Raw genomic sequence first — 16,606 nt, forward strand, 5'->3', positions numbered from 1 at the left:
ACAACACGTGACACGTTGCAAAAAAAAAAATAAAAAAACACACCTGCAATGATGCAGGAAATCCTGATAATAACTGGAACAGCCACTGGGGTCGTGTTTGAGCTGTACGGAGCTGCAGACACTGAGTCCTTTTGTTTTCATAAAACGTCATGTTGTATTTTAAAATGTTTATATGTGGACAGGTTGCAGTGTTGAGGACTCATTCATATTAGTCCATTTTTTTTCACACATTTCTTCATTTTCCCTCAATTATTTTCACTTAAAGTTGAAGTTTAGGACTCAATGCTTAAAATAAAATATAATTCACATGGGCCTGTGTTGTTTTTCTGTAGGAATGCATTTAATTATTAAAAGTAAGTGAAGTGGAAGTATAAAAGAGCAAAAGTGTCTGATGTGTCATTAAACTTAATCAAATCCATTTTGTTGGGATGAACGGACACTTGAATTTATGTCTGTGTGTCGAAGCCAAGGGAAATAAAGTTAATTAAGTGAGAGAAAAAGAGAATCATTCACAGCTTGTACTCACAAATCAGATCTGTTGACAAGTGTTCTTAACTTAAGATTTGGGATTTAGAGGAGGGGATGAGCCTGTGCGGGCTCGGCGGTGTCGAGTTTCATTTCCCGGGTGGGATCAGTTCAGGTTTGGTTCAGTCTGAAGCCCTAACGTGGCCTCTCTCGAGATCTGACCAAACCAAGTCCTGTGCTGCGTGCGGATGGATACCAGACCTTACCGTCCTCCTCTCAGCTTCTCTCAGGTGTGCAGCCTTGACCAGGACCCCCCATCAACACTGTCGACATGAGGTAAACAGGGGACGTCATCCTGCAGGCTCTCCTCCTGATCCACAGTAAGTAAGCTGGGCTTTTTGTCTTTGCACCTCATGTGCATTTAAAAAGAGCTTTAAGACGAAAATCTGCACTCTCCCTGATTAATTCGATTAAAATCTGGTTGTTTTATTCCCTAAATGTCTGTTTTTAAATAAATCACTAAGCTATTTTAAAGTGTTTGTCTTATTTCCCATTTTTTGACCTGTAGAGACAGAAATCTATCACGATTGTGTTCAGACTAATATTAAAGCCAACCTCTGTCCACCTCATCACACATTCACACACAAACACATTCCTGTCAGATGAGTTTTCCTGAGTCAGTGTTAAAACAGTGAGGGCAGCACATTTTTCAATTTAGTCAGACGACGAAGAGACTGTTGTTTTTAATAAGTATGTTTAGTTTAAAGTTTGCTACTTTATGGATTTATCCATGGATTGAACAAACCTGTGTACAGCTGTGGTGTAATGTGGCTTCAGAGACCCTAACCCTTTCCAACACAACATGCAGTGGCAGTCTGACGGGTCTGTTAAAGTTATTCCGTTTTATTTCAGTCCCTGTGGTCTGCCTCTTCACTGCGGTATGTTTCTCTCGGTGTGTGTGTGTGTGTGTGTGTGTGTGATTCAGATCTATGCATTTCTACTCATGGATTAGTCAGTGCTGAATGTCTGGTGTAAAACTCAACACCGTCTCTTTGTCCCTCATGTCTGGTCAGTCTGGAGCAGCAGCAGTGTGGTGGTGGCAGGGTATAATGTGAGCGCCCCGCTGGGTCGAGCGTGGGCTGCGTGTGTGTGGAGGTCGCATGTGTGGACGAGGGACAGGGTGAGGGACAGACAGAGGGTGGTCCACTGGGATATGTACCGGCCCCGTCCAGAAGATACCAGGGAGAGGGTGCTGGACATGTTCTCCGCTGGGGACCAGAGGATCTACAACTCCTACAATCACAGGGCGGGTCGGCCTCAGCCCAACAGCCTTCAAGGATGGAAACTTCTCCCTGGTCATCAAAGGTCACGCTCACTGTCTTGTTTTTTGTTTCTTCTAATACTTGTTAGCCACAGTAATACATTTGGAAAGGATTCAGTCGATGGAATCCCAGAGGAAATCCCATCCCATTATAATTTATGTCTCCACATCTTTTAGGGTGGACAGCAGCTCTTTCAAGTCCAAGTTCACAGCGAGTTCATTCCTTAGGCTTATTAAAATGTCATTTGGTTATGGTTTAGAGTATTTTCTATGAAATTGGACTTACGCGGTGTCCTGTCAGTAAAACAAGGGCAGGTTTGTTTTGTGCTCCATGTAGGATTACTGGGACACTGAGCTAATTTCCTCCCAAAATGTTTCAACCTAGTTGTTTTAAGGCCGTTTCTAGCTGTTGGGGGCCCCTATTTTTACCCTAACACAATAAAACCCTGACACCCCCCATCCACTTCCAATGCAATGTTGAAACTACAACCTTTCACATAACAACGTAGAAATGGTTTTTATTCTAGAGAAAAAATGAAATTGCGCCTATAGAAGAAGAAGCTGGTTTCATGTCCACCTTATCACATTTCTGCTTTTTGTGTGTGTGTGTCTGCGAGATGTGACGAGATGAATGACGAGGTCTGTACTCTTGTAACCTCCACCATCACTACTGCCACCTGTACGAGACAGTCAGAGTACGCTCAACATCACTAAGTCCGTATGTGTCACCTGTTCCCAAAAATTGGTTTCTCTTCTTACACAAAGCGACTTTAAAGCATTTTGTCTCTTTTATGCACATTCATGATAAAGGCCGTAAAGAGCAGCGCTTCTGGGACGGACAGAAGGCGGTGTTCGTGGTGCTGCTTGGCAGACTGTGGTGCTGCCGTGCATCAACAGACGTAATGTGTGGACGGACTGGAGCAACGAGGAGGAAGACACGCAGGTGTGTTCAGTCATGCATGAGCTTGTATCTCCATAATATGGATTATGCTATACCGACTGAACCTTCTGCACCTTGGTGGCTTCCAGGTGGTGCATTGGGACCGTCAGTCGCCCGGCATCCGCCACGACCGAGCCGACCGTCTGGTGGATCTGTTCGCCTCTGGAGAACAGCGGCTGAGCTACGGGCCACTGTTCCTCCAGAGGAAGATGAACATCAGCAACCAAGCCTTCTCCAGGGAGACTTTTCTCGACCAATTCTGACCTGCCGGTGTGTGAAGTTAATGTAGCAGGAATCACGGCAGGAGCTTGTCGAGCTTCAGTACGCGTAGTAAAAATATACTGCCATGGCAAGAGGGTAGACTTCCTTACTCAAATGTGTGCGCTTTGGATAGTGTGTTTACATGTTTACGGGGTTTCCAGAACACATGGAAGTTTCATTAGTGTCCAGTCAAAGTTTTTTATTCCACTGGGGGGTGAGGTTGGCAGAAGGTGAGCAATCACAGCAACAACAGCAGTCCCCCTCTGTGTCATCTGTAGTAACAAGCAGCAAGTCTATTTTAGAATCTCAAGGGTCCCAGCATGTTTGACGGGGCTCATAAATCAGAAAATTTAGGTTAAACGCTGGCTCGGGAGGCCCGGGGCTTAAGACCCCCGCTGTGGATCTGGGCCAGCTTTCCAGACAGCTCCCGCCAACGCTGAGCTGACGACGGTCCAATCTTGTTCTTTGTTTGTGTTTAAACGTTTACTGAGCTCTAACGTAACACAAGATCTATATTCATGACAAGACAGCGACAGATCACTTCTCCGCTCTGTCTGTATATCAAAATCTTTAAAGAAGACTCGGTGTTACCGTTTATCAAACGTGGTGTGTGCCAAGCTTCAAAGCTGTTGGCAGTCAGTGTCATTAATTCTTGAAAGCATATCCAACATTTACTGGAATGTAAGTTTGTTTGAATTAAGGCACGCACCCCTGAGAGAGGAGACATTAAGGGTGTGGATTACTGATGTGAAACAAATCCAAACCACACACCAGAGAGTAATAACTCGATTTAGCTGCCGTCTTGTGTTACTGTGCACAGTGTTTTTTTGCTGTACATTGGATTACAGATAATTTCATACAGCTACATGTGGCGTGTGTGGGGTGTGTGTGTGTGTGTTGTGTGTGTGTGTTGCATTCAAAACACAGATCACAGACCAGGGATGTATTCCTGCCACCTCCACCACCATTACTGCGGTCTGCACGAGGAAGAGAGTTTCAAGTCACAGTGGAACCACCAGTGATTCAGACCACCCTGCCAGCAAAGCTCTGCCCAGTGAGGACAAAGGTAACAACACACACACACACACACACACACACACCACACACCACACAGATCTCCTGCTCTAGTTATCAGTCAGTGTGAGTGCCTTAGCAGACCGGATGTTTATGACTTAGTGGACTTGTGGTTTTTTTAAACTATCATGTGTTCCAATTGGAGAGAGGGGGAAAAAAAAGTCACTGCGCACACATCTGCTCTTTTCTTCACTCCGTCTCACGTTGGTTTGTCTTTGTTCGTCTGTGTGTGTCTCAGACTCTCCAAAGAGCAAAGTAACAGCAGAGGATGAAGAGATGAGAGGAGCAGGGTGGGAAAGAAAGAAAAAACCCCTTCATATTTTCTGAAGTTTCTTTTTGTTTCATGAGAGTTTTTTCTTGCACCCGTCAGCTTGTCTGACGCCAGACCCCTTTTTTAAAAACACCCCACTCCCACTCAACCTCTACAAACATCACACTTATCGACTTCACCTTCTTCTCAACACAGTTTTTTCATTTACAGCGCTGATTAACACTTTGTGTTTAGTGATATCCACTTTCTTTTCTGCTTCTCTTTCTCAAGAGCCTGCTTTTCATTCTCGGTGGCCCTGCCCTTAAAAATCCCTTTCTCTGTCTGCACATTAGAAAGAGAAAGGAAAGAAGAAAAAAAAAGAAGTAAAATAAAGAAAGAAGAGAGGACGGGCAGTTGGCCATGCCAGATGCCTACCTCAAATTCTTGAAGAATAGAGAGAGTTTCTGGTGCAAACGTGTCTGTGTTTCATAGGTAACTGAGCAAGCCGATAATGGCAGATGTATCAATGTGGGAAAATCATTGAGAGAGTTTTAGAAATGAGGAAATGCCTGTGGTCGAGTTCATGTGTGTGTGTGTGTGTGTGTGTGTGTGTGTGGTGTGTGTGTGTGTGTGTTGTGTGCAGCGTGGCAAGTCCGATCTCATTTCAATGGAATCTCTCGGATACAGTCTTGGACTGAAGTCCAGCTCTGCCACACGATTAATCCTCACTCCCGGAGCTGTAATAATACAGTAGGACTGCACCATGGGATTTAACTGCTTAGAAACAAGACGCATAACTGGTTTCACCAGTTTCTTTCCTTGTGCCTCTCCAAGCCAGGGAAGTTATTCAGCCTTCTTATCTGCTCCTGTTTTGCCCTCGCAGACTGTCTGCTTGCCTGTTGACTTTGGCCCTCCTCTGACTTCTTCCCCCACTTCCATCTCCCCTTCGTTCTGTTTCTTGCCTCCTTTGAGGACCCCCCTCCTCCTCTACCGCGATCTCACACTTTCTTTTTAAAGAAAGAGAGACTCTTTTTGGTACAGTTTATAGCGATAAGGACAGAGAAGTTTGCTTCGTCTGCGCTGCAGCTGGCACGCAGACGGAAGACGGACTGATAAAGGGTTAATGAGCCAGGAGGAGATATGCAAAGAGAGAAGAAAGGTCGAGGAGTCTGTTGATGAAACAGCAGAGAAAAGATGTAGGTCAAGCCTCCTCCCCTCCCATCGGTTAGTAGTTATTTCTCGAGCAGTTTTGGAGCGGAGCGGACGGGGCAGGCCAGTCTACACACAACACACACATGTTCCCCAGCGGGCACCGAGTCCGAAGAAAAAATGGCCTGAAAACAAACAACAAGGATCAGAGGAGTTTCTAATGTAAATGAACATGTTGTTTTCATGTACGCCGCAGCTGTGTATGTTTGGAAGCTGGTGTTTTGGGATCGCCGGCGAGTCTTTTCTAACTTAATTCTGCCTCTGGAGGAAACATCTCAATGTCCCTTCCTCTCCCTTGGCTGTCCTCCTCTGTTCCCCCCCCGCTCTGTCCTTCCTTCATTCCTCTTCCTCCTCACCTTCTCTTCGGTTTTACTGCCAGGAAAGTAAATCACAGCATGACTTTTTTTTGTCTGTATCTCTTCGGCTCAAATAGTTGAGTCTGGGTCCACAGCTGCTCTCTTGCACTTTTTTTTTTTTTTAATGAAGCAAAATGAAACCAGGCTTCTCAGCCCTCTTCAGAACGCCACATGTCACCTAATGCTGAACGGATAATTATTTCTCACTGCCACTGGAAATTGTGTTAGCACCTTTATTTTACAGCCAGGAAATGTCACCGCAGTAAAAAAAATAAATAATAAAAAGGTGCAAGGTGTTGAGCTCACGTGCACATCAATGTAACGCGGTTGGGTGGGTGTAATGTGGTGTACCCGTTTAGGTTATTCTACGGCGGTCTACCGGGGGTAGGGGGGGGTTCGGTTAGTAGCTACTTGGTGTGTTGTAAGTGTGTTTTTGTTTGTAGGGTTTTACTATAATGTAGAAGTAGGATAAAAAGACTCAAGGATATAAACAACTTTCTTCCTCTGCCATCGACCACAACGCGCAGACTGTGGACTGATTGAGCCAGCATTAAGTCAAGTTAATTAATTTAACAGTGATAATAGACAGCAGGAGTAAATGAATGTCCTCAGCCTCCTTCTGCACCTGAAATGTCTCGTCTGCACCTAAAACTTGCACGTGATTCTTGACAAAAACAGACTGGATGACCCAGACAGTGATGCAAGGATCTGTGATTATCGTTATATTTCATTTCAAGTCAACTCACTGAACATTTAAAGAAGTAGTGTCATCCTGTTAGCACATAAAACGCACTCTGATCTAAACTAACTCAATGATGTAAAAGAAAAAAGACAGCACAGGCTGTGACAGGAGACACAGAGACAGAGAAACAAGTCAATCTTCATTTTAAAAATCCACAGTCACATCAAAACGTTGACACGTTGCAAAAAATAAAAATAAAAAACACACCTGCAATGATGCAGAAATCCTGATAATAACTGAGAACAGCCACTGGGGGTCGTGTTTGAGCTGAGTACGGAGCTGCAGACACTGAGCTCCTTTTGCCTTTGCAATAAACGTCATGTTGTATTTTAAAATGTCTTATATGTGGACAGGTTGCACGTGTTGAGGACTCATTCATATATAGTCAATTTTTTTTTACACATTTCTTCATTTTCCCTCAATTATTTTCACTTAAAGTTGAAGTTTAGGACTCACATATGAACTGTGCGGTGTTAAAAAATAAAATATATTCACATGGGCTGCTGTTGTTTTTCTGTAGGAATGCATTTAATTCATTAAAAGTAAGTGGAAGTATAAAAGAGCATAAGTGTCTGATGTGTCATTAAACTTAATCAAATCCATTTTGTTGGGATGAAACGGACACTTGAATTTATGTCTGTGTGTCGAAGCCAAGAGAAATAAAGTTAATTAAGTGAGAAAAAAAGAGAGAATCATTCACAGCTTGTACTCACAAATCAGATCTGTTGACAAGTTGTCTTAACTTAAGATTTGGGATTTTAGAGGAGGGGATGAGCCTGTGCGGGCTCGGCGGTGTCGAGTTTCATTTCCCGGGTGGGATCAGTTCAGGTTTGGTTCAGTACTGAAGCCCTAACGTGGCTCTCTCTGAGATCTGACCAAACCAAGTCCTGCTGCTGCTGCGGATGGATACACAGACCTGACCGTCCTCCTCTCAGCTTCTCTCAGGTGTGCAGCCTTGACCAGGACCCCCCATCAACACTGTCGACATGAAGGTAAACAGGGAGGACTTCATCCTGCAGGCTCTCCTCCTGATCCACAGTAAGTAAGCTGGAGCTTTTTGTCTTTGCACCTCATGTGCATTTAAAAAGAAGCTTATTAAGACGAAAATATGCAACTCTCCCTGATTAATTCGATTAAAATCTGGTTGTTTTATTCCCTAAATGTCTGTTTTTAAATAAATTACTAAACTTATTTAAAGTGTTTAGTCTTATTTCCCATTTTTTGACCTGTAGAGACAGAAATCTATCAGATTGTGTTCAGACTAATATTAAAGCCAGACCTCTGTCCACCTCATGCACACATTCACACACAAACACATTCCTGTCAGATGAGTTTTCCTGAGTCAGTGTTAAAACAGTGAAGGGCAGCACATTTTTCAATATTAGTCAGAGCGAAGAAGACTGTTGTTTTTAATTAAGTATGTTTAGTTTTAAAGTTTGCTACTTTATGGATTTATCCCATGGATTGAACAAACCTGTGTACAGCTGTGGTGTAATGTGGCTTCAGAGACCCTAACCCTTTCCAACACAACATGCAGTGGCAGTCTGACAGGGTCTGTTAAAGTGATTATCCTGTTTCTATTTCAGTCCCTGTGGTCTGCCTCTTCACTGCAGGTATGTTTCTCCTGGTGTGTGTGTGTGTGTGTGTGATTCAGATCTATGCATTTCCACTCAGGGATTTAGTCAGTGCTGAATGTCTGAGTGTAAAACTCAACACCGTCTCTTTGTCCCTCAGTGTCTGGTCAGTCTGACAGCAGCAGCAGTGTGGTGGTGGCAGGGTATAATGTGAGCGCCCCCGCTGGGTCGAGCGTGGTGCTGCAGTGTGTGAGCGGTCGCATGGTGTGGACGAGGGACAGGGTGAGGGACAGACAGAGAGTGGTCCACTGGGATATGTACCGGCCCCGTCCAGAAGATACAAGGGAGAGGGTGCTGGACATGTTCTCCGCTGGGGACCAGAGGATCTACAACTCCTACAATCAGGGCCGGGTCGGCCTCAGCCCAACAGCCTTCAAGGATGGAAACTTCTCCCTGGTCATCAAAGGTCACGCTCACTGTCTTGTTTGTGTTTTCTTCATAATACTTGTTAGCCACAGTAATACATTTGGAAAGGAATTCAGTTGATGGAATCCCAGAGGAAATCCCATCCCATTATAATTTATGTCTCCACATCTTTTAGGGTGGACAGCAGCTCTTTCAAGTCCAAGTTCATAGCGAGTTCATTCCTTAGAGCTTATTAAAATGTCATTTGGTTATGAGTTTAGAGTATTTTCTATGAAATAGGACTTACGCGGTGTCCTGTCAGTAAAACAAGGGCAGGTTTGTTTTTGTGCTGCATGTACGGATTACTGGGAACACTGAGCTAATTTCCCTCCCAAAATGTTTCAGCCTAGTTAAAGTGTGTTAGGTTTTTTTCTAGCTGTTTGGGGGGCCCTATTTTGACCCTAACACAATAAAACCCTGACACCCCCCATCCACTTCCAATGCAACTACAACCTTCACATAACAACAAGTAGAAATAGTTTTGATTCTAGAGAAAAAAATGAAATTGCGCCTATAAGAAGAAGAAGCTGGTTTCATGTGCCACCTTATCACATTTCTGCTTTTTGTGTGTGTCTGCAGATGTGACGATGAATGACAGAGGTCTGTACTCTTGTAACCTCCACCATCACTACTGCCACCTGTACGAGACAGTCAGAGTACAGCTCAACATCACTAAATCACGTATGTGTCACTCTGTTCCCCAAAATATTGGTTTCTCTTCTGTACACAAAGCCACTTTAAAGCATTTTGTCTCTTTTATGATAAAGGCCGTAAAGAGCAGCGCTTCTGGGACGGACAGAAGGCGGTGTTCGTGGTGCTGCTTGGCAGTACTGTGGTGCTGCCGTGCATCAACAGACGTAATGTGTGGACGGACTGGAGCAACGAGGAGGAGGACCAGCAGGTGTGTTCAGTCAGTGCATGAGCTTGTCTATCTCAATAATAATGGGATTATGCTATACCGACTGAACCTTCTGCACCTTGGTGGCTTCCAGGTGGTGCATTGGGACCGTCAGTCGCCCGGCATCCGCCACGACCGAGCCGACCGTCTGGTGGATCTGTACGCCTCTGGAGAACAGCGGAGCTACGGGCCACTGTTCCTCCAGAGGAAGATGAACATCAGCAACCAAGCCTTCTCACAGGGAGACTTCTCTCTGACCATCTCTGACCTGCAGGTGTGTGAAGTTAATGTAGCAGGAATCACGGCAGGAGCTTGTCGAGCTTCAGTACGCGTAGTAAAAATATACTGCCATGGCAAGAGGGTAGACTTCCTTACTCGAAATGTGTGCGCTTTGGATAGTGTGTTTACATGTTTACGGGGTTTCCAGAACACATGGAAGTTTCATTAGTGTCCAGTCAAAGTTTTTTATTCCACTGGGGGGATGAGGTTGGCAGTAAGGTGAGCAATCACAGCAACAATAGCAGTCCCCCTCTGTGTCATCTGTAGTAACAGCAAGCAGCAAGTCATATTTTAGGAATCTCAAGGGTCCCAGCATGTTTGACGGGGCTCATAAATCAGAACATTTAGGTTAAACGCTGGCTCGGGAGGCCCGGGGGCTTAACGACCCACGCTGTGGATCTGGGCCAGCTTTCCAGACAGCTCCAGCCAACGCTGAGCTGACGACGGTCCAATTCTGTTCTTGTTTTGTGTTTAAACGTTTACTGAGCTCTAACGTAACACAAGATCTATATTCATGACAGGACAGCGACAGATCACTTCTCAGCTCTGTCTGTTATATCAAAATCTTTAAAGTAAGACTACGGTGTTACCGTTTATCAAACGTGGTGTGTGCCAAGCTTCAAAGCTTGTTTGGCAGCCAGTGTCATTAATTCTTGAAAGCATTATCCACATTTACTGTAATGTAATAGTTTGTTTGAATTAAGGCAGGCCACCCCTGAAGGAGCTGGAGACATTAAGGGGGTTGGATTACTGATGTAAACAAATCTCAAACCGCACCAGAGAGCTAATAACTCGGATTTAGCTGCCGTCTTGTGTTACTGTGCACTTTTTTTTTTGCTGTTTACATTTGGATTACAGATAATTTCATACAGTCTAATGTGTGTGGTGTGTGTGTGCGTGTGTGTGTGTGTGTGTGTGTGTGTGTTTGCATTCAAAACACAGATCACAGACCAGGGGATGTATTCCTGCCACCTCCACCACCATTACTGCGGTCTGCACGAGAGAAGAGAGTTTCAAGTCACAGTGGAACCACCAGTGATTCAGACCACCCTGCCAGCCAAAGCTCTGCCCAGTGAGGACAAAGGTAACACACACACACACACACACACACACACACACAGATCTCCTGCTCTAGTTATCAGTCAGTGTGAGTGCCTTAGCAGACCGGATGTTTTATGACTTAGTGGTTTTAAACTATCATGTGTACAATTAGGAGAGGGGGAAAAAAAAGTCACTGCGCACACATCTGCTCTTTTCTTCACTCCGTCTCACGTTGTGTTTTGGTCTGTGTGTGTCTCAGACTCTCCAAAGAGCAAAAGTAACAGCAGAGGATGAAGAGATGAGAGGAGCAGGGTGGGAAAGAAAGAAAAACCCCTTCATATTTCTGAAGTTTCTTTTTGTTTCATGAGAGTTTTTCTTGCACCGTCAGCTTGTCTGACGCCAGACCCCTTTTTAAAAACACCCCACTCCCACTCAACCTCCTACAAACATCACACTCATCGACTTCACCTTCTTCTCAGCACAGTTTTTTCATCATTACAGCGCTGATTAACACTTTTGTGTTTAGTGCATGATCCACTTTCTTTTCTGCATCTCTTTCTCAAGAGCCTGCTTTTCATTTCTCGGTGGCTCTGCCTTTAAAAATCCTTTTCTCTGTCTGCACATTAGAAAGAGGAAAGAAGAAAAAAAAAGAAGTAAAATAAAGAAGAGAGGACGGGCATGTTGGCATGCCAGATGCCTACCTCAAATTCTTGAAGAATGAGAGAGTTTCTGGTGCATACGTGTCTGTGTTTCCAGTAGGTAACTGAAGCAAAGCCGATAATGGCAGATGTATCAATGTGGGAAAATCATTGAGAGAGGTTTTTAGAAATGAGAAATGCCTGTGGTCGAGTTCATGTGTGTGTGTGTGTGTGTGTGTGTGTGTGTGTGTGTGTGTGCGTGTGTGTGTGTGAGCGTGGCAAGTCCGATCTCATTTCAATGGAATCTCTCGGATACAGTCTTTGGACTGAAGTCCAGCTCTGCCCACACGATTAATCCTTCACTCCCGGAGCTGTAATAATACAGTAGGACTGCACCATGGGAATTTAACTGCTTAGAAACAAGATGCATAACTGGTTTCACACAGTTTCTTCCCTTGTGCTCTCTCCAAGCCAGGGAAGTTATTCAGCCTTCTTATCTGCTCCTGTTTTTGCCCTCTCAGACTGTCTGCTTGCCTGTTGACTTTGGCCCTCCTCTGACATTCTTCGCCCCACTTCCATCCCTTCGTTCTGTTTCTTGCCTCCTTTGAGGACCCCACATGCTCGGGGGTTTGCTCGCTCTTATCCGTCGATTCTCACACTTTCTTTTTAAAGAAAGAGAGACTCTTTTTGGTACAGTTTATAGATAAGGACAGGAAGTTTGCTTCGTCTGCGCTGCAGCTGGCAACGCAGACGGAAAGACGGACTGATAAAGAGGTTAATGAGCCAGAAGGAGATATGCAAAGAGAGAAGAAAGGGTCGAGGAGTCTGTTGATGAAACAGCAGAGAAAAGATGTAGGTCAAGCCTCCTCCCCTCCCATCGGAGTTATTTCTCCGAGCAGTTTTGGAGCGAGAGGACGGGGCAGCCAGTCTAAACACAAACACACATGTTCCCAGCCGGGCACGAGTCAGAAGAAAATGGCCTGAAACTAAACAAAAGGATCAGAGGAGTTCTAATGTAAATGAACATGTTGTTTTCATGTACGCCGCAGCTGTGTATGTATTGGAAGCTGGTGTTTGGGATCGCCGGGCGAGGTCTTTTCTAACTTAATTCTGCCTCTGGAGAAACATCTCAATGTCCCTTCCTCTCCCTTGGCTGTCCTCCTCTGTTCCACCCCGCTCTGTCCTTCCTTCATTCCTCTTCCTCTCCTCACTTTTCTGTGTTTTACTGCCAGGAAAAGTAAATCACAGCATGACTTTTTTTTGTCTGGATCTCGTTTCGGCTCAAATATGTTGAGTCTGAGGTCCACAGCTGCTTCTTGCCTTGCACTTTTTTTAATGAAGCAAAATGAAACCAGGCTTCTCAGCACTCTTCAGAACCGCACATGTCACCTAATGCTGAACGGATAATTATTTCTCACTGCACTGGAAATGTGTTTAGCACCTTTATTTTACAGCCAGGAAATGTCACCGCATGTAAAAATAAATAAATAAATAAAAGGTGCAAGGTGTTAGAGCTCACGTGGCACACATGGTAACGCGGTACACATGCGTACGCACCCACAAGGCTGAAAATGATTTTCATTGGGGTCGGGGAGAAATCTCTGCCGCTGAGCTCATGTGTTTGTCTGCAAGCATTAAGGTGAAGTCTGAAGACAAGCTTCATTCCTGCTAAAAAAAAGTTCAGTGTCCAAAACAAAAACACAACTCAGGAAATGAAAGACACAAAATGACAGCGGGCTGGATTACAAAATAGATTGTTGTTATTTAGTCTCTTACTCTTGCATTGAACTGGAGAATATTTCCTTATTTACTGAAGAAATAATCATTTAGTACAGTAATAACTGTATTGCTTCTCAGCTTCACAGGCTCATAATGAATGTTTAGAAGGTTTTGTGTGCACTGTTATCTCAGCTCAGGGTTAGCATTCACTAATTAGCACTAAATACAAAAGTATTTATGGGGTGTGATGAAATGCGCTCAGGTTTTTAGAGATATTTGGTCATTAAATACTCGACAAAATAAACATTTGAGCTGACGATGGGACTGTAAGAAACATTCAAGGGTCGGCACAATTAGTTAGTTAACCATGATAATTAAAACATTTAATATAACACATAAATAAATATAATATAATGTTATAATATACAAAATATTGTGTTTGTGGTTCACTTTGTGTTTACAGACTCTATCCCAATTTGTATGATAATATATTCATGGTGCCCAGAGGATGTATTCTGCAATTTCCATCCTATACATAAACTTTTATAACAATCCATCAAATATATGTCCAGACATTTAACTCAGACCTACAAATGTCAAACTCATGGTTGTGCTAGAAGAAATGTCAGGCGATAATAATTATTACAAATTATCATCAGGGAACCATGAATGTCTGGACCAAATTTTGTGCCAATCCACAGCAGTGATATTTTCACATGATATATTTGACATGATAGTTGAAACCATTTGGCCTGCTGGTGGCACTAGATCAGTGGTTCTTAACCTTGTTGGAGGTACCGAACCCCACCAGTTTCATATGCTCATTCACCGAACCCTTCTTTAGTGAAAAATAAAATATGATTTTTTTACTGGTGCACAAAATGAACTGTGCATTAACATCACCTTGTTCAAATAACAAAACCAACACAGTGCATGAACTCACAACAACTTACCTCAGTGTGACTTCTGCTGTTGCCTTTGAGAGACCAGTTCAGATATGCGTGGCTTCACCTTGGCAAGTGCCAGCCTCATGTCATTTTCACAGCAAAGTCTGTTCCTTTTCTTACTTTTTATGTCCAGCATCCTCAAAAAACGATTGCTCACAAAGATATGTTGTAACAAATGGTATAAAAAATTCCAGGGCGGAGGCTCCACCGAACCCCTGAGACCGACTCACCAAACCCCTAGGGTTCGATCGAACCCAGGTTAAGAACCACTGCACTAGAGGATAAAATTCACCAAAGCATATCAACAAAGTCAGTAGGGTTCATCCTCTGGGTACCACGAATATCTGCACTAAACGTCTGAGGCTTTGGACAAAGTTTTGTTTAATGTTATTTCACATTATTTAGTTAAAGTATTGAGAAAAATAATAAGAAAGGTCTTTTATTGGACTAAATAGATCGTTCTGGTGTTACTCATGTCTGTTTAATGTAAGGCCTGCTCTTGTTTATAACATTTCTAAACCTCAAGATGACGGATTGCTCTGTTTGTGGAAGAAAAGATGGAGAACAGAGGAGCACTAAACGCTGACGGTTGTACTCTCTGTACTACTCAGACACCACTAAGCCTGAATCACCGCGAGTCATCAATGTTATTCTGCCAGACCAGAGACATCACTTTCTCCTGCCACTGGGCTACGTCCTCACTTCCTTCCTGCTCCTGGCATTCGTTATCCTCATCATCATCCTCGTCACGTGCAGACGTAGAACCAAAGGTTAGACCTGAAATATCATCAGTCTGACTCGATGTGCACTGACATTTCTGACTCTAACCTTACTTTCTTGTGTTTTCAGAGTATTATCCACAAGCATCCATGAGGTGAGTGTGAACAGACAAACACACACACACAATCACTGTCTTTCCCTTGGACACACACCCAGATATCTTGATTTATTGCGATAGGTACAGCAGGAGTGAGAGCAGCTCAGAAGAATTTGAGATGGACGTCGCTGAAGTGAGTGCGTGCAGCCGAGAGGAGAGAAGATTTGGTAAGTTAGAAAGCAAAGAGTGAAGTGTAAACAGAAAGTCTCGAGCGCGTGGGCGTGTTTTGACTTTCTCCATGTGTTGTTTCAGACTACAAGAACAACCTGCTGAAAGAGAAGGTCCACGCTGACGCTCAGCCGAAGGTCATTGATCTCGACAAAGGTAACAACACACGCAGAATTCCTCCTCTATTGTGAATTTTTCTCATTCTCACCCTCCCTGAACTCAAGTTTGTTTTCTTTGCAGAGATGCAGAAGTTTTGTAAATGAGGAAATGACAAAAAGAGAAATAAAAAAAGTGAAATTGGAGTCACTGGCTGGTCCAGAGACTGCGCTCCAAACTAAACGCTGACTTCTGTCCTGGCAGAGGAGAGACAGAAAGAGACGAAATGTTGTGAAAACAGTTAAAAAACAAAAAACAAAAGTCAGTATTGAAAGCAAAAGAAAAACAGATTTTCTCATTCTACTTGATCAAACAAAAATAAATAAATAAAATAAAACAAAGACTGGACTTGGACCACTGTTCATGGCACAATAGCGCCACCCAGAGGGGGAGTCTTAATCTCTGACTGTTACACGAAAGAGCAACGTGGAATAAAAGTTGACTCAGTTGTGATTGAGTGAATTTTGAATTATCAGTTATTACAGCTTTGATCGTTATTCCTCACGTTTTATTTTTATTTTCACTTCTTTGTTTTTACTCTCATATCCATCTTGGCTTAACTGACCGGACTGAAGCACCACTGAAGTGCTGTTATCAGTGTCCAGTGCTTCCTTTGTAGGCTATGATTAACTGTTACATTGCTAAATGACCAATGATGCTGCGTATGTAAAAAATGTTTTTAAAGCTCAGAATGTTTTTGTTTTTGTTGTGGAATTACATGTATTAAAGTTTGATACTGATGTTGAACTGGAAATTGTTTATTCCACTTGATTTGGTTCGAGGAGAATACTGTTGTGTTCAAGCACAGGTGTTACTGGTTCTGTTCCATTTTTGTGCAGCAGAGACTTTTTCCAGTGAGCCGACGTTGACCCTGTACTAAACTTTACTGACCCTAATATTTCATGTCAGAAAGTCTGTATACCAGGACCCCAACTAAATGGAATGGAGTTTTTTTTTTTGTGACATTAAATGAAAGCCCACGTTAACTTCAATATTATTTTCTATGATAAAATCTTCAAATTCAAAGTCCATTCTGGGGATGTTAAACATTTTTTCTGCTTGCATGACTACTCACGTGTGTTGTGACTTCTACTTATTTCAGCTACCGATCATTTGGCTCATTCATGCTTCGGGATGGAGCTCCGTACTGTAGTACTGCACTGTACTGCTATTTCAATAAAAAAATGTAACATTAAAAAAAAAAGTATGAGGGTTTGTTATCAATA

At 43.3% G+C, this 16,606-nt stretch overlaps 1 protein-coding gene and 1 pseudogene across 1 annotated transcript; both read left to right on the forward strand.

Moving 5' to 3' along the window:
- The first annotated feature begins 796 nt into the window (after nt 1-796).
- LOC113745886 (matrix remodeling-associated protein 8-like) lies at nt 797-4,440 on the forward strand (annotated as a pseudogene).
- A 2,979-nt stretch (nt 4,441-7,419) lies between these two features.
- On the forward strand, nt 7,420-16,127 carry LOC104938368 (matrix remodeling-associated protein 8). Its single transcript, XM_027278837.1, has 12 exons — nt 7,420-7,656; nt 8,205-8,231; nt 8,353-8,658; nt 9,237-9,338; nt 9,425-9,558; nt 9,650-9,829; nt 10,777-10,918; nt 14,791-14,949; nt 15,029-15,053; nt 15,138-15,223; nt 15,309-15,380; nt 15,465-16,127. The coding sequence occupies exons 1-12, from the start codon at nt 7,605-7,607 to the stop codon at nt 15,485-15,487; spliced, it is 1,308 nt and encodes a 435-aa protein (XP_027134638.1). The 5' UTR covers nt 7,420-7,604; the 3' UTR covers nt 15,488-16,127.
- Nucleotides 16,128-16,606: the final 479 nt, after the last annotated feature.

The sequence above is a fragment of the Larimichthys crocea genome, chromosome VI (genome assembly GCF_000972845.2).
Source record: "Larimichthys crocea isolate SSNF chromosome VI, L_crocea_2.0, whole genome shotgun sequence".
In the NCBI taxonomy this organism is placed as follows: Eukaryota; Metazoa; Chordata; class Actinopteri; family Sciaenidae; genus Larimichthys; species Larimichthys crocea.

Excerpts from the sequence above, each read along its gene's own strand:
- LOC104938368 (XM_027278837.1), top strand. The coding sequence starts at position 7,605 with ATGAAGGTAAACAGGGAGGACTTCATCCTGCAGGCTCTCCTCCTGATC. Across the intron at positions 10,919-14,790 it reads TCTGCCCAGTGAGGACAAAG|ACACCACTAAGCCTGAATCA; the intron begins GTAACACACACA and ends TGTACTACTCAG. Across the intron at positions 15,381-15,464 it reads GGTCATTGATCTCGACAAAG|AGATGCAGAAGTTTTGTAAA; the intron begins GTAACAACACAC and ends TTTTCTTTGCAG.